Source organism: Mycteria americana, chromosome 5 (assembly GCF_035582795.1).
Source record: "Mycteria americana isolate JAX WOST 10 ecotype Jacksonville Zoo and Gardens chromosome 5, USCA_MyAme_1.0, whole genome shotgun sequence".
Lineage (NCBI taxonomy): Eukaryota > Metazoa > Chordata > Aves > Ciconiiformes > Ciconiidae > Mycteria > Mycteria americana.
In genome coordinates this window covers 17,616,730-17,632,751 of record NC_134369.1, presented here as the reverse complement: position 1 = coordinate 17,632,751, position 16,022 = coordinate 17,616,730, and the positions used below count along the sequence as shown (strand labels likewise).

At 47.8% G+C, this 16,022-nt stretch overlaps 1 protein-coding gene across 2 annotated transcripts in view; it reads left to right on the top strand.

Moving 5' to 3' along the window:
- Positions 1-16,022, top strand: part of SLC67A1 (solute carrier family 67 member 1) — a 63,056-nt gene that overhangs the window by 36,207 nt on the left and 10,827 nt on the right. For both annotated transcript variants that reach the window (XM_075501453.1, XM_075501454.1), the window contains exons 5-7: positions 1,538-1,653; positions 2,126-2,236; positions 7,584-7,684. In XM_075501453.1, the coding sequence (XP_075357568.1) occupies positions 1,538-1,653; positions 2,126-2,236; positions 7,584-7,684 (328 nt within the window). The remainder of the gene's footprint in view (positions 1-1,537; positions 1,654-2,125; positions 2,237-7,583; positions 7,685-16,022) is intronic.

Below are 16,022 nucleotides of genomic sequence, written 5' to 3'. Positions count from 1 at the left end.
AACTTGAGGCTTTTACAATTAGTGCTGCTGGTTATTCCACAAAAAACATACGCCACGGTCTGACAGGGAAAGCAGCAGTAAAAAGTCAGGCAATAAGCAGTCCTTTATCAGCAGGCTCACAGGGAGCACCGGTTGGCGGCTCACAGCTCGCTTTTGCATCCTGTTTTTGCAGCACAGGTTGCTGGGGATGCAGGGATGGCGCGGCCGCCTCCGAGTCTGCATGGACTCGCGTGGCTCCGAAGCCTTCTCCGGTGAAATCCAGGCATTGTTTTGCTGAAGTCCAAGGTGCTTTAATTTCAGTGCCCCAAAGAGACCATGATGGCCACTTAGTCTTGTCCCCTCTGTGACACCAGTCTTCGGTGTTTCTGCTGGGCTTTCCCACCCCAAACCTGCATCCTGCGGTAGGTTTTAAGCGTATGTTTTATGAAACTCTTTGACTAACAGGGTTCCCATGCTGGGGAAGACTTTTAATGAGCTGGTTTAGTGGATAATTGCTCTCACTGTTAAAGACAAAATATGCTTCTCCCTTTGTTTTCAGCTCAACTCTCCTGACTTTCAGTCTTCCAGCCCTGGATTTTGCTCCATCTGTGTTTGGCAGAGTCTGAAATCTTCCCACATGCCCTTAAAGGCTAGGAGGAGTCATTTCCTAATCTTCTCTTTTAAGAAGACAGTGATAATTGAGGACTTATTATTGACTCTATTGACTTCTACATGGTTTGTGTTTGGGTTTTTTAGACAGGTTGTAATTGTTCCTTTTTATCACTGTAAAACTACTGTTAATAATTGCTGTTCACTGGGTCTACATCTAAGGATGTGGCCCCACTTCTGTTGAAGATCCAATGTTTGGGGCTCCGATGGGCAGTTGAAGGGGTGCTGATTTGGTTTTGGGCACCTTTGGAGACAAGTAGGTGCATCAATCAAAGTGCTGTTTACCCACCTCCTCAAAAGGCTTTGTAAATAGTGTTTGTTATTTTTAGCAGCTCCTTTTCAAGTGGCATTGTGTCTCCGGTGGTTTCAGTTCTGGTTGTAGGCTGGGCTGTATTCTACCGTCCCTAACCATCTTGAGTACTTTCTTCACTTTCCTTAACTTCATTTGATTTTGCTGAGAAATTTCAAGGAGTGAGATGATACTTAGATGAATGAAACTGGGGATTAAATGGGGGATTAGATGGATCCTAACAAGCAGTTGCTGTGCTTTCTGTGGGAAGAGTTCCAAGCTTCATTACACCAAGAGGGGCTTTTTTCCCCTGACACTTACAGATTTAAAAGCATTGTATTATACCCTATTATTAACACAAATGATAAACTATCTTGATGGCAATAGCCATCTTTTGGTGAAGTTTCAAACCGTGGTCATATCCAAAGCCCCCATGAAAGGATGTGACCTCTTTTATAGAGGACCTCTATAGACCTCTTCTATGTACTGCGACTTCAAGGGGATCGTTCCTTGTCCAAGTGCCCAAGCCATTGCAAGACAGAGGTATAAATGTCTTGTTTATGCTATTTATCCACTTACCTGTATTTTTTCTGTTTGCAGCATTTTTGTTCCTACGTATGTCGGGCTGGTGGGAAATCTCATAAATACCATGATAGCAATGGTTTGGATTCCTTTGCAGGCTAAACCAAAGTCAGATCATCACATGACGGAGCACAGTAAGTATTCAGTGTTTCTGATAAATAGCACATGAATAGGGACAGGGGACTGACATGACTCTGCTAAAGGACTTGGGGTTGTATTTAAGGGCAAAAAGGTGCCAACCTTGAAATGCTGACACTTTAATGCCTAAGCTGTGCTTGTGGAATAATGTTATTCCCTACCTGCCGTGCAGAATTGCAGGCTTCCAGCCCGGTGCTTGCTGCACATCCCAGAAAAGGTGAACATGGACCCTTCGCTGGCGGTTAGTTTGGCCCAGCATGGGAGGCAGTCCTGCTGTCTCACAGGGGTCCTCTGCATGCAGACCCAGCACCAGCTCCCACCCTCCTGCTGTTGGCAGAAAGCTGGTGTTGCAGAGACTCACCTTTTCAGAAAGGCGGTGGTGAACCTGAGCAGACAGTCTTAGAGTCTCTTGCTTCCTGCCTCTAACCTGTATAAATAGAGTATTAATCAATATGTCATCTTCTGTAGGCACATCACAGTCTGGCAGTGTGTTCAGCATCAGAGAAATCCTACGCCTGATGAAGTTTCCAGGAGTAATGGAAGTTTTCATAGTCAAGGTCTTTGCTGGACTTCCCATAGGTAAATCTCACCCATTACCCGTGATTGCTGATGTATTTAAAATAAGATGACATACACTGTAGAGGAGGCTTGTCTCAAGTTACTGAAAGTACGTTGCATTTGATCACGGAGCAGTGAGGATTCAGCTCCTAACTCGATGCTGGATGCTTTCAAATGCTCTCAGCTACGTAGGGTCAAAAACCTGGGACTTAATGTAAAACAGACTACTTGCCACAGGCTGCTTCTGCAACTTTTGGCAATTCACTTAATCTCTCTACTCCATCCCCCTGGATGTAAATGTTTCTTTCCTCTTGTCTGTCATTTCTATTTAGGCTGTAACCTCTTCAGAGCAGAAGGAAATAATTTGTACTCTGCCAGAAACACTGAGGTCCTTCCTAATTTTACTTAATGATTTTAAGGGGTATGTGTACCTTTTTCCCAACAACTAAAAACTATTTCTGGACAAGAGACTGTGGCCGCTCTAACTGTCGGCTGCATGCAGGGGCACCACAGCATGTTTCTTCTATCACACACTGATGGTGGTGCTTGTTCTTCTCTTTATATATTCTGCTCGGTCTTTTTGTGTCATGGTAGCAACCTGCTGCTACCTCAAACCCGTCCCGAACCTGCCTGTTTCCCTGCTCCCTTTGAGTCAGTTGCTGTCCTGGCATAGTCTATGTCTCCCGATTTGCTTGGTTATACATATCCTTGGTCACGATTTAATAGTCTTTAATTTTGCCTACCCTCTAGCTTCTTTCCCCCCAGTTTGTCTAGAGATAAGCCAGCATGTCAGCCTTGTTAGTGGTGGTGTAAGGAAAGGGTGATGTTCTCTGCCTTCCCACACAGAGAGCCTTCACAACTTTTCCCAGTCAAACCTAAAAGTGCAGTTTCTCTTGACTACGGTTTCAAGGATTGAATTTCTACACATCAAAACATGTGCACATTGTGCATCTGAACAAACTAAGGCAATTCCCTTCCAAACAAGGATCCTAAGAGAGGATTTGAGGTACCTTAGCTTTGATACGTTGCATCTTCATCTGTGTCTGGAGAAGCCCTTGAAATTTAAATAACATGAAACATAATTTACAAATTAAATTCTAATTTATAAACGGTAAATTCCGTTTACAAATGAAAGTAGATTTGGCTGTGGAGAGTGGCTGAATCGGAAGGGCATGGCATTTCTGGGCTTGGCCAGGTTCATCTATTATTCCTTGCTAAGACTCTGGGGGAACAAGTCCGACTGGAGCTGTAGAATAGCATGCAGGGAAGTAAAGGACTTCTGAATTTTTTTTCTTTTTTTCTTTTTGTGTGTAGTTGGCATTGGCTGAGATCAGCAATGCCAGCTGGTCCTACCACCACCACTGAGGACAGGATACAGTCTCGATGGACTGGTGGATTGCCCTAATAATGCACTTTTTAGGTTCTTCTGAAACTAAACTTTTAAAATTGTATTTTTAAAAGTGTTTATAAAATGACAGCGTTCCACAGAATCAGATAGTCAAGTGATGTTTTAAGAGGGTTTTCTTTGCTGATTCTGGCTCATTTCTCAGCTTATAGTAGCATACATTTCTCTGTTTAAAAATGCCATCCCGAAACCACATCCATATGCAGTCTGCACAGTAATTTCCTGTGTGCTCTCCTTTTTCCGAAGACCCGGTGAGATGCACTTTGTTTTAGTCACCCCTGCTGAAATGCAAATTCCTCCCTGTTGCAGAAGAGGTTCTTCTTTTACCGTCACACAGCAAAAACGCGCACCCAACCAAAATAAACATCTCCTGCCCAAAACTGCAAGGGACCTTCTAGGCAAAGAGGATGGGGACAGCGAAGCTGAGAGTTAAGGCAGGACATGGGCTGACAGCCTGTCACTGAAATGGCTGGGAGTATTTCAGTGAGAGTAGGAATGGGTTCATCTGAGGCACTCCTGCTACAAGTACAGTGCTTGCACTACAGTGAGGCGTGATCAAAATCCTGGTGACTTCTCTTTGCAGGTCTCTCTTCAGGTTACTGACCGTACGATGGCAGCTGAAAGGGGATTTGGCCATCACCTACTTCTCTGCAGCTCACAGCTGCAGGCTGAGCTCTTCATGAGCTCATTTACCTTTCATCTCCCGGCTGCAACTGTATAATTAATTAGATAGCCCAAATTACAGACCATTCTCTATTTACTTTGTAAACAAGTTTGTGATATACACAGAAGAAAATCTTCTGTTCCTTATGGATCTCATTGTTGTCTAAAATTAGCTTGTTTGAGACCGAAAGAGCCTCCCCCGGAGGGCTGCAGGGCCGGGAACCTCCTCCCTGTGTTGCATAAAAGCAGAGACACAGGCTCTGTGCCTCTTGCAGGAGGGTAGCTGCCAAGGGATGGACGGGCAGCAGACCCTCCAGCACAGCCAAATTACATCCTCAGCTGACCTGGGAAAAGCAGGTCTCATTGCATTGCGGTAGATAAGAGACAGAAAAGAAAACACAAGGATAAAAATGCCAAACATACTCTTACTGACCAGAAATCACCAGGGCCTTGAAAATACTGATAAATAGGTGCTTGTATGAATCTTTGGCTGCCTAATCCCTTTGAAAAACCTGGTTTTAACATGATCGCTTTAGCACCGGCATCCCCTTTTTAAAAGGACTGTCTTTCACACGCAGAGCAGGATTTTGCAGTGGGCCCCAGGGCTCTTCATCCCATTGCATTTGCAATCCAACATAGGAGGGCTGAGACGGGCTCCCAGAAGCCATGCTCACCTTTTCACACCGCCTCTCCGTAAGGGTTGCTAAGCTGGCCCTCCCAAAGCCACGGGCTGCTTTTAGAAATGTCATGTCTTTTTTTCAAAAATACGGTTTTCACTCCTGTGTCTCCTTGGTGCTTTTTCTCATCTTTATCGTAGGTCGCAAAACATTTACCTGTCTTCTGCTGCATAACCCTAGTTACTCATCCCTCTGGGGCCAGGTTTTCTAAGGAGTTCACCCCTTATTTAGACTCCCCCCCCCAAAAAAGGTGAGGTTTTTGAGGATATTTTTTGCTATTTTCCACTTTTTTCCTGTTGAAAACCTGAGCCTCGCAGTGGGGATTGCAGCTTATTCCAGCAGCTTCTCTGGGGGGTTTTGGTGTCCCCAGAAGAGCCCTCCCCAGGGGTACATTACTCACATGGCTGCGCTCAGCTGACCTGCAGCCTACCTAGATGGGACCTGCCGAGGACTTTGTAAGAAATGCTTATGCGTGTTCAGATGAGCAGAAAATCTTTTGATTTCAATCTAGGGCTCACCCTGTGGGTTTCAGCAAAAAATGTGTTGCCAGTGGGAGAGACCCCCTTAGCTGCTGAAAGCAGAGGGAGCAGGGGGGTCTCCCTTGTCCAGGTAGCTTTATGTGACCATGCAGGCAGGGGGAGATGACAGCCATCTAAAGAAGAGACCTTTGCATCTCCAGGGGAGCCATGCAACGTGTAACGCTGATTAAAGAGCACAACCTATCCCCCTGCTCTGAAAGAAATCAGTTCCTTTGGAGGAGAAAGATCCAAATCTGCCTTAACTTGGTGAAGGACTTCAAAGGGGAGAGGAGCTGTAGAAGCTGGCACATGGTACCAGGAAGAAGCATCAGGCATGTAGGAAGGTCGAACCCCTCCTAGGCGGTACCTGCAGCGGGGTAGCAGGATGAAGGGCAAGCACCCACTTCGATCTAATCTTCCTGCAAGTGAAACGAAGTGTGGGTTTTCTTTCATTTCTTCACGTGTGCCTTTTATAAACATGTGCGACTCTGTTGCCTGGTTTGGATGTTGTGAGTAAATACTGTTATTTGCATGTTACCTTAAGCTGGCTTGAGCTAAGAGCGATTTCAAAGTAACTGGATAACGATGGGGTGCTCTCCGCAGAGGGGTGTGGTGAAGCCATAAATCTTCACAAGCGCCAGCTCTCCAGCACCTTCTCCAAATATCCAGAGAGTAGCAAAGCAGGGGACCCTTCCTGCCCCCCACCCCTCTCCCCCAATGCCATGGGGCCAGCTGGGGTGCAGCTATCCCCATTAAGGGTGGGAAGACGTGTCTCTGGTGGGGTTCAGGAAGGCTTTGTGGCAGGTCCTGGGGTGGGAGGGTGGTGGTCCCTCCAGGCAAAGGCTTGCGGTGCTTGGAGGGAGGTCCTTGTTGCTGCAGGTGCTCCACTGGTAGCAGCACCGTCGGGCTGCTGGATGCGGTGGAGTTGCGCTGGTTTGTTAGGGTGCGAGTCCTCCACGGCGTTTTAGTCAGCGATTTGGGATCACTCTCCTCATGCTTCCGGGAAATGCCAGCAAATCCTTCCCATGCCGCGGGGGTAGTGACTCGCTTTGCCAGGCCACAAGCTGTCTTCTCAGTCCTCACACGTTGCCTCCTGGGCTCTGTTTTCTTTGGGAAAGAGAGGACCGCGGCTCCCTATTTACCCAGTCTTTGTACCTCGGAGGATCCTACGAGGAAGGGCAGGACCCCTAAAGGTCGTCTGCTCTCTTCTCCTCTCCCCAGCAGGATCAGTACTCTCCGACGGGCACGCTGTGGGGATGTTCACACGCAGAGAGCCCCAGTTTCCTACAGGCTTGGTCCATCTGAGGTGCACAGGACATTAGAGGAGGCAGCAGCCTCCTACCCTATACCAGCTCTTTGAGAGCAATGTTTTGTCATAATATTTTTAATTTGATGGCTCTTTGTGTACGATGGGAGCATGTGCCTGTATTTGTGTATGTTTGGCATTAGGGGAAACACACACTGTTGTATTTTCATGTGAGATTAAGTGAGTGGGCATTTTCCGTTATGCTTTCCAGAAATTGCCTTAACTGAAAAGCAGACCCAGCCTGTACTGTTTCTGTCCGTACTTTCCCAACTGCTTGTGTTGACACCGCTATCGGTCCAGGAGAGTGAGAGATTTCACGTGCGACTGATGTCACGGCCAACGTGTGCAGAGAAACGCTGTATTTAGGCTGTTGTCACCGGGTTGTTTCCCAGGCAGTGTTCTTCATGGTGAAAATCTGCAGTTAGGCAAAAGAGGCGAGGAATCCAATCAGATTATTTTTATGGTTACAGTCTTGTCTGAACAAATGTTTTCTCGCTGCCTTAATGGTTAGTTTGGCTTTGGTGATAAAAATATTTACCAGTTTATAATAAACAGCTGAATCTACAGCCTACATAGTCACATTATTTTAAAGATGAAAGTAAGGGGGATAAAAAAGTTAACATTTAAAGATTAAATTGCTACACTGACTTTGAATAGGATTCTGCTCGTGTTTATATCCAGTCCCGGTAACCCCAGGGAGAGCTACTGACTTATACTGGAGGTGACTGGGAGCAGAGTCTTGGCCACTATATGCAGTGCAAGTATATTGATGTATGCTTTTCATTAACCCTCCCTCTAGGTTTATTCCTGATTATGTTTTCCATCATCTCTATGGATTTCTTTGGCTTGGAAGCAGTGGAGTCTGGATACCTGATGTCTTATTTTGGTGTCCTTCAAATGGTAAGTGAAGTGGAAGTCCCCTTCTTGCCATACTGCTATCTAATTTGCTACCTTTTTGACACATGCTCTCCCAAATCCAGACATAATATTGACGGGCAAATCCTACCTCTGTCATGTGGCACTTGGCTTCAAAAAATGGAAGTGACTCCAAATTTATTCTGCTCCTTGGAATGGGAAGAAATCAGAGAAAGGAGTATCCTGAAAGCTGTCTTCCCCTTGTCCCTCTTTCCAGATCTTTAAGCTGTGGAGCTAAAATTTCCTTGGACTGACATGTTATCCTGGTTTTTGTAACAAAATGTACATTGAAGCTAAAGTGCCTTGACTAAGGTTTTCACTGGTGCAGGTTAGCTGAATTACATTTACTTAGTGGCACCCTGTAAACTTATATAAGTAGACAGTCTTACTGGCGTTTTCACAGATGCCTTCAGTGTCGAGGAAGGACTCGTTTCTTCTGCGTGGAAACAAGCACAGCAAGCTTATAATTAAAAAAAAAAATAAAAAATTAAAGATGGGCAATGATACATGATTAGGAGACTTGCAAAATGGGTAAAAAGGAAAAGTGAGCTGAATTAGGCAGTAGCAGGGCCAAAAAAATAAGATGCTGTATTATAGCAGAATTTTCCTTTTGGAGGAAGAGGCTAATAATTTTGCAGAAAGAGCAACAGATGGTTATAAGCAAGCCTCAAGGTAGGAATGCAAGTTAAGCAATATCCTGAAGGAGGGTGGTCTTGTTATTAAATCCGCCTTCGTTTCCTGGGCATTGCTGCAGAGTTCCTGTGGGATCTGGAGGAGCTTCTCATCTGGGAAGTGGCAGCTTTAGTTCCTTCCCTTGTGATTTGGATTTGGCATAGCGTTACCAGTCACCTGGGCTCTGCCCTGGTCTCACCAAATCTGGGCACCTTGGACACCAGCTGATGAGCATCACCCTACATCAGCAAGTGGAGTCTGCAGGAGACTGGCTGGAGCTGAGGAGCTGGTGCCTTTGCCATGTCTGTTCTGGGAAGGCGGCTTTGGACTAGCTCAGTCACTCAGTCCTGTGAGCTCAACATCAGCTACCAGCTGGATGCACTCTCCCATCCAGTCTTGTCGGAAAGAAAACCAGTTTGCTGCTCTACAGCATGGAAGCAGCGTGACAAGTGGGGTGATCAGCAGCTGCTTTCCAAAGCCTGCTTCTGATACAAACTCCACTGCTAACAGAGGCTTTCCTTACGTTCGTCTTTGTATGCCCCCTCCTAGCCGAGGGTCTGCAGGAATCACTTAGGTTTTAGAGGGGCCGAGTAGCCCTCTGCTATCTTCTTCCCCCTTTGAATGTAGAGGGACCTCCCAACAGCTATGCTCTTATCTTAGACCTACCAGTTAAATCCCTGTTGTATATGTCCACACTGAAATCAAAATTGGGGTTGCAGCATGGATATGGTGTGCTTGTTTTGAGCCAGCTAACATGGGCAGCAATCGCACAGAAGGTAAAAACAGCACTTATATGGCCAGGGCAGGAGTGGCTTCATGTTGCTAGACGGAGCTTGGATGCTGCTGTTGTTAGGTCCAGGATATCTGTCTTCAGGACACTGCTGTTAAGTCTGGGATATCTGTCTGTCTTCACTGCTATTGTTTCCCAGGTTAGTTTGGTTGAAACTACTGTAGATAATGTTACCTGTGCTGCTCTGCCAGTGCACCCTATGTATAGATACAGCCCTGGAAGATATGGGAATTATAGTGTTCACTCTGCTTCCTAACAAATAATCAGATGTCAGTGCTAACCAGGGACCTGCCCCTTCCCATAGTCACAGGGTTTCATCCCACAGAGGCCAATCATACCTATTACCACGCTCTAATCCAGCAGTGGCCTACAGGCTCAGGTGCAGCATCTGCTTTGCTGGGGAGTCTTTGCCTCGGGACATTTGGCACAGAAACTAGCTTTTGTCAGGCAGGCAGTTTTCTTTCATCTATCCGTGCAGTTTCTGTCCCTGTTGCTATGCATATTCTACAGCACATGACTCTAGACATCAGAAATACAGGAGGATTGAAGCAGTCATAGGGTACAAACTTCTCTTCTTCATGATGCCACATTGGGGTTTGCTGTCAGAACACCAAAAAGGAAAGGGGAAACAAATGCTTTATTTTTTTTAAATGCTCAGGACACCTGATTCCTGGTGGCAGCAAAGCCATCCTACCTGAGAGCTTGCAAAGCACTGCTTTCTGTTTTGTTGCTTGTTCTTTCCACTATAACCCTGGCAGTTCCAAGCTCTGGTCTGGTTTATGCAGGACCAGATCATCAACTGGTCCAAACGATGCTCTCGCTATCTGGCTTTTAAATTATTGTAAAACATTAGAATTTGTGTGTTTACTTTCAAATCAAGTCTCTGGCTGGAACCGCCTAAAGGTGTCTCTTGCAGATGGTGACCGGATTAATGTTTTTCGGCTGCTTGCTACTGGGGTTCCTCCAGTGGAAGATGCATGCAGGGAACGCAATGTGTGCCAGCTCTGTCCTGCCGAGCCCCAGAGCTGCCTGTGTGCCTTCATCTTGCCTCAGCTGGCATTTCAGATGCATTTGTTTCTGTTGTACACTGAACTGATACTGCTGGAGATATAAATGCAGATTAAGGTGCAAGCAAATTCTGCCAGTCTGGATGGGTGAACGGTGATTAATATCTGCTGACTGGCTTCCCCACTTCACTGAGTAAATTATAGCTTTATTCATAAGGAATATAATGTCCTTTTCAATAAATTTCATCAACCAGATCCTCAGCTTTGATTTCTCATTCCTTAGTTTCTCTTTCCATAAAATATTGTGGGGATTTTCCTATTCTCCTGGGCTTGCTCTGAGCCCTCCTGTTAGAGGAAATGTCCCCTTCCTGTTTGCATCCCTCCCTGGACCTGAAAATGGCTCATGTTTAAGGACTTTTATAGATGGGATCAGACGTCACAGAAATGAAGGGGAAAATAAAAATTGAGCCATGTCCTGTTTACTTTAAACCTCCCTGTAGACATTGAACACGGTGCCTGGGTGGTTGCACAGCACAGCCGGCTGATACGCCCAGCGCCGTGTCCCAGGGTCTCATCTGCTCCCAGCACACGTTGCGTGCACTAAGAGACTTCAGAGGCGCACTGGGAACAGCATGGTGAGCAAGCCTTAGCTGAGCCCTTTACTCAGCTCTTTCCCAAAAGTCATGTGCCAAGAAAAGCATTGCCTGGTCTGCCAATTCCTGCCAACTTTTAGTAGTATTATTTCTTTGTGTTACTGTAGTTCCTATTTTTTTTAATGAGATCTTCTAAAAACTAACATCTTCCTCTAGCACAGAAGGTGATGTTGCAGCCTCCTTTCCCAGCCCAATCAGTAATCCCAGGATGACTTGAATAGCGACGATCTCTTCCTGCTTTCCTCTCCCGCCCCAAGGATATTATGCTCCAATTGCTTAACCTAATTTTTCAGCTTCTCAGCCTCATTTAACCTACTGTGGTGAGAAGCGGCCAATGCACTGTAAACATCTCCGTTTCTCACTGTTCCTCCCATTCAAGCCAGCTGCAGAGCACCTAGAGAGATTTTGAATGGCTTTGGGTCAGTCCACCTGATTTTCAGTAGGCAACTCAAGTACTTTGTCATCGGTATCTCAAACACCTCTTTGCATGGGAAGATCAGCACAGAAACACTGACCCCATGGGAGGCGAGGCGAGGCGTTTGCCACCTTTGCAGATGGAGGATGTTAGTGAGCAGCCCAGCTAATTCAGGCAGCTCTCCTGAGGGATCCCTTCTGGAGCTCCTCAGTCTCAACTCATTGTGCTTGGTCCTGTCTTGTCACTTTATGACCCTGCAGGACCCCAACATATGGGGGGTTGCCCTGTGCCCAGCCTAGGAGGATCCCTGCAGGTTTGGAAGGCAGATTCGGGGCCGGTTTTTGGAGCTCGGAAGCCTCATGGGCTTTGGCTGACCACTCCCCAGAGCACCTCTCTTGGTTGCTCCCTTGCTGAGCATCAACTCTGTCCACACGGGAGCGGTTCATGGCACTTGCCAGTAGCGAAGTGGCTTAGCTGGTGCTGGTGGTGGGTTTTGTCCTTGCAATGCCATGCACGTAGCACCAATGACCACCACTCATGGCATGGGGCATCCTCGGGACCCTCTTCCCTTCACCGAGTTGACTGCCCACAGCATGGTCACCCTTCACCCCAGCGCTGGTGGTACATCTCCTTGCTGCCACTTTTACCCCTGCGTGGAGGGACGTAGGTTGCCTTGCTGCTGCTCCCAGCCTGTCTCATGGAGACGTGAGTGGCCCAAAGCAATATGTCTGCCGATGTATCGTTGTAAAAGTTCCCGTGGGAGTACCTGTCCATGGGGAATGGAGGCTTCCCGGCTCTCTGGATGAAGCATTGGCCCAGGAGCTGGCACCAATTTACTGTTTGTGATTAGGCAAAGAGCATCATCTAATAGCAGAGGTTGGAAAGTGTGGGGCAGGCTTAAGCGCAGTGAGGGTGGGGAGGGGGCTCACTTCTGGGTTGGGACAGAGCCAAACAAGGTCAGAGAAGGGTGTGCAGGAAGGTGGTGTCAGAGCATTGGGATGAAGAGCTGCCTGATGAGGAAACAAAGTCGTTGCTTAGAAAATTAAATATGACGGAGGCTGGAGCGGGCTGATGGGGAAGTGAAAATAGCAAGTGGGGGGTAATTTAAGCAATCCAGGGCTCTGCAGTGATACTTGAAGCACCCTGATAGCATGGGGCTGTCTGATGAGCTGGGACTGTGCCAGCATAAGCCGAGGAGGAGGAGTCGGGTGGGAGATAACGAAATGAGGAGGGGAAGGCAGACAGCGGGAGGGGTACCTCTGCATCGGGCGTATTGCATTGCAGAGATTCCCTTGCTCATGATATGTTTGAAGCATCTTTATCTGATTGCTGGTGGGTCTCCAGGCAAGAGATGTGAGAGCCTGTCAGGGACGCAATCCCTCTGTCCTCCGGGGTGGGCTTCCAGAGTCCTCTCATCTCAGAAGCCATGCGAATGAAATTTCCCTCAGAGTGAATGCCTGGGAGCGTGAGATGCCATTGAATCTCCCTCCAGAGAATAATTAATTTTATAATAATTTAAAATAATTTAACTTTGCATAATGGGCAGAAGCGGGCCTAGTCTCCGGCTTTTTTTGGAGTTGCGAGCACAATAGCATGGAGAACTTCCAGGCATAGTATCTGGCTTGGAAAATGCCGCCGGAGGATTAGGCAAGTGGAGTCCCTGGTTGGTATCTGAAGTCACATCTGATGCTTAGACTTCAAACCGCGGGAGGGGGTGGGGGAAGCTTTCCTTTAAGAACTTTTTCTCCAAAAAACCAAAGCAAAACGCACCAAACAAAAACTCTGGGTGGGACAAAGGGGTAGATATTTATTACCCTGAGGATCAAGAAATCATAAGACATGCGTTCTATTTACTGTGTTTAAATTCGTATTGTTATACAAACTCCACCTCTAGCTGTGCAGCTTCTGGAGGGACAAGTTGGTACGGAGTGATCCTGAAAAGATGAGAGAGGTTCCTGGAGGAGAGATTTACATTGCGGATCATCTTATCACCAGTCTGTCCCTCTTGCTTTTTTTTTTTTCCCCCTGCACAGCAAAAGAGATGATTAAAGAGCAAGCGATTTAATTACAGCCAGGTATGCCTAGGGGGAAAACCCACTTGGTGAAAGGACCTTGCAACAACAAACAGAAAGTTCTTCAGTTTCCTGGCTTTGAAGGATTTAAATCTGTGGAGGGGGGCAGGTTGGAGGGGGAAAGAAAGCGATTAGGCTGGAGTTTGCAAAACACACAGTCCTCTTCCCCCTGTTTGGCAAAGTGCTGCCTTCAGCAGTTTGGTCCTCACCGTCAGCTCTCCTCCCAGTCCCACTGCCCTTCTGCTCTTCTGCAAGACCTGAACTACTTCTCAAGCTCTTTCTGGCATCGCCATGTCAGTAAAACAACTCCCTCTTCCCCCACCCAAGGTTTTACACCACCTTCATCCTGTGCAGAAAAGCCTCGTGATTTTTGTTGCCCCGTGCGGTCTGCCCCAGCCGGTGCCCACCCGCGCGTCCCACCCCAGCCGGCACTGCGCGCGCCCTGGGAACTGCCAGCAGGGCACAATATCAAAGGCGAGAGATACGGGTCCAGCGCGTGGGAGGCTGCCTCTGATGTGAATCATGCTATCTGCGCTAGGGATGGGGCCCTGCATCTTCTCTGCTAGGCCGTACCAGCTTATGTGGCCTGCTGCGCCTACCCCTCCGACCTTCTCGCATCTTTTCATTTCCAGGCTGTTGGGTGAAGGGGAATTTATTTTGTTGCTGGGCTCTGTCACGCTTTCGATCGGTGGTGATGGAAGAATCTGTGGAAAGAGTCCTGTGTCCGCTGAGCATGGAGGACCAGCCGAGCATCTGTGTAAGGCCTCTAGCCTCCACCGCTGAGGTTAGCTACTTGCGGGTGCCAGCCCTGCTCAGCAGCAGCTGCACGCAGCAAGGGTAGTGCTTCACCGTTCAAAAGTCTTCCAAAAACTAGCACCTTAAACCTTCAAACAGCGACAATCTTTTCCATCCTGCAAGGGATTTCTGAAATTTGTTAATGAGGTTAACAGTAAAACGGGCAATTGGCTCTTCTGAGCAAATGCGAGCTGCTGTCTTCCCAGAAATCAAATACAGTGATAGAAGTAAAGAGTATTTTTCTACGTGATCAGCTGAACTAGCGTAACGAATCCCCAATTTGGCGAATCCAGCATAACGACAAGGAGAGATTTGGCTGTTCTTATGCATTTATTGGGAGACTTATTTGCCTTTAAAGAAGGAGGGAGGAAGAAAAAAAAAAGATGAGTTGGTTTATCCTGTGACATGTGTACACTGCCACAGGCGGTGCCTGTTATTTCACTTGCAAACAATTTCCTCTCTCTTTTGTTTATTGATGACAGAAGGCATTCCAGCCAGGTACACTGGCTCTTCCCCGACTTCAAAGGAGGTCGGGTTACAAAGGCAAGTACCATCCAGGCAAAATGAAATGCAGGAAGGGAAGGCCCATCGCAGTCGATCTCAATGGGAGGTTGCGTGCAAGGGAAAAACCCAGAACGCGCCAGCAGGAATAAAAAAAAAGGATAAATCCCGTCGCTGACTCTTCGGTGCCACCAGGGCTTATCCATGGGAGCGATGATGGCCAAATCATCGAGGATGTCCCCGCTACCTCCCTGGCGATGGCAGCACATGTCCAAAACCTTACATGGGAGAGTGCACGTGAACCACCTTTTGCTTCCTCCTTCCCAAACGTGCCTGTGCAGGCAGCTGCCGCTCATGCAGACCAGGGGACAGCGTGCCCAGGGAAAATTGCAGGCTGGAAGTAATGGGTTTTCAGGTCTCGATTCAGACTGGAAGTGAGGCCAGAGCTCCTGGTGACTGGAAACATTATCCAGCACCTAAATGAAGGCACTGGTGTTTGATAGTGTCCAGAGTTAAGATGATGGACCTTGCCTGCCTGGGGCTCATGGCTGGATTGGCAACGACTGTGCTAGGGGAGGGAGTCCGGCAGCCCAGATAACCAGTGGGGAGGCTGCAGTCTGTATAACCCAAGGATGGCTGCTCAGCCACGAAGGGAAAACGGGTGACTTGGGCTGATGCTTGCCCTTGGAAAAAATCCTAGCACTGAGACAGTTGGTTCAGCAGTGGTGTTTTACCTCATGCTTATATTGCCCCAGTCCGAGTGATGGGGAAGCCTGTGCTGAATCCTTGGCACAAGGACCATCCCCCTGGCCTGCTCACTCTGAGGACAGCCCTGGTGGCCTCCATTTTGCCTGTCTCCAGGTCCTGCCTGCTTTGCTGCGGTGGCACTTGTTCCCTGCGCTTAGGTGCTCACGTATAGTGATGGAGACATTTTTGGGTATGCCACTACCTCCCATGGCCATCAGACCCCGCTGCTCTGGGACATTGCTGATGATCTACCTGAATGACTCAAGGAAGGGCAGGGACCAGGCTGTGCCTGCATGGTGTATCCCCATTAAATATGCTGTTCAAGTCCGGGCAAATTGAGAAACGTTTCCTTTCCTCCGGTGGCTCAGCAGACCTGAACTAGGGTTTGGGTGATGCCACTGCTGAGTCAAGCCATGCCCTGCGACGGGGCTCAGCCCCAGTCGGGGTGAGCCAGTGGGAGGGACTGGGAAGTTGCAAAAAGTTAATGACGATTCTTCATTTTGGGAGCACTCAGCTTAATGAAGTGTTACTCAGTGGCTTCTCCACCCACCCTCCGAGTAGGAGCCGCCGGGGCTGGTATCAGTCTCCTCCCATGTCCGTGGCAGGGCTTTCAGCCAGGATGACTCAGGTCACCCCATGCATCGTCCGAGCATGGCACCGCAGCAGATCCG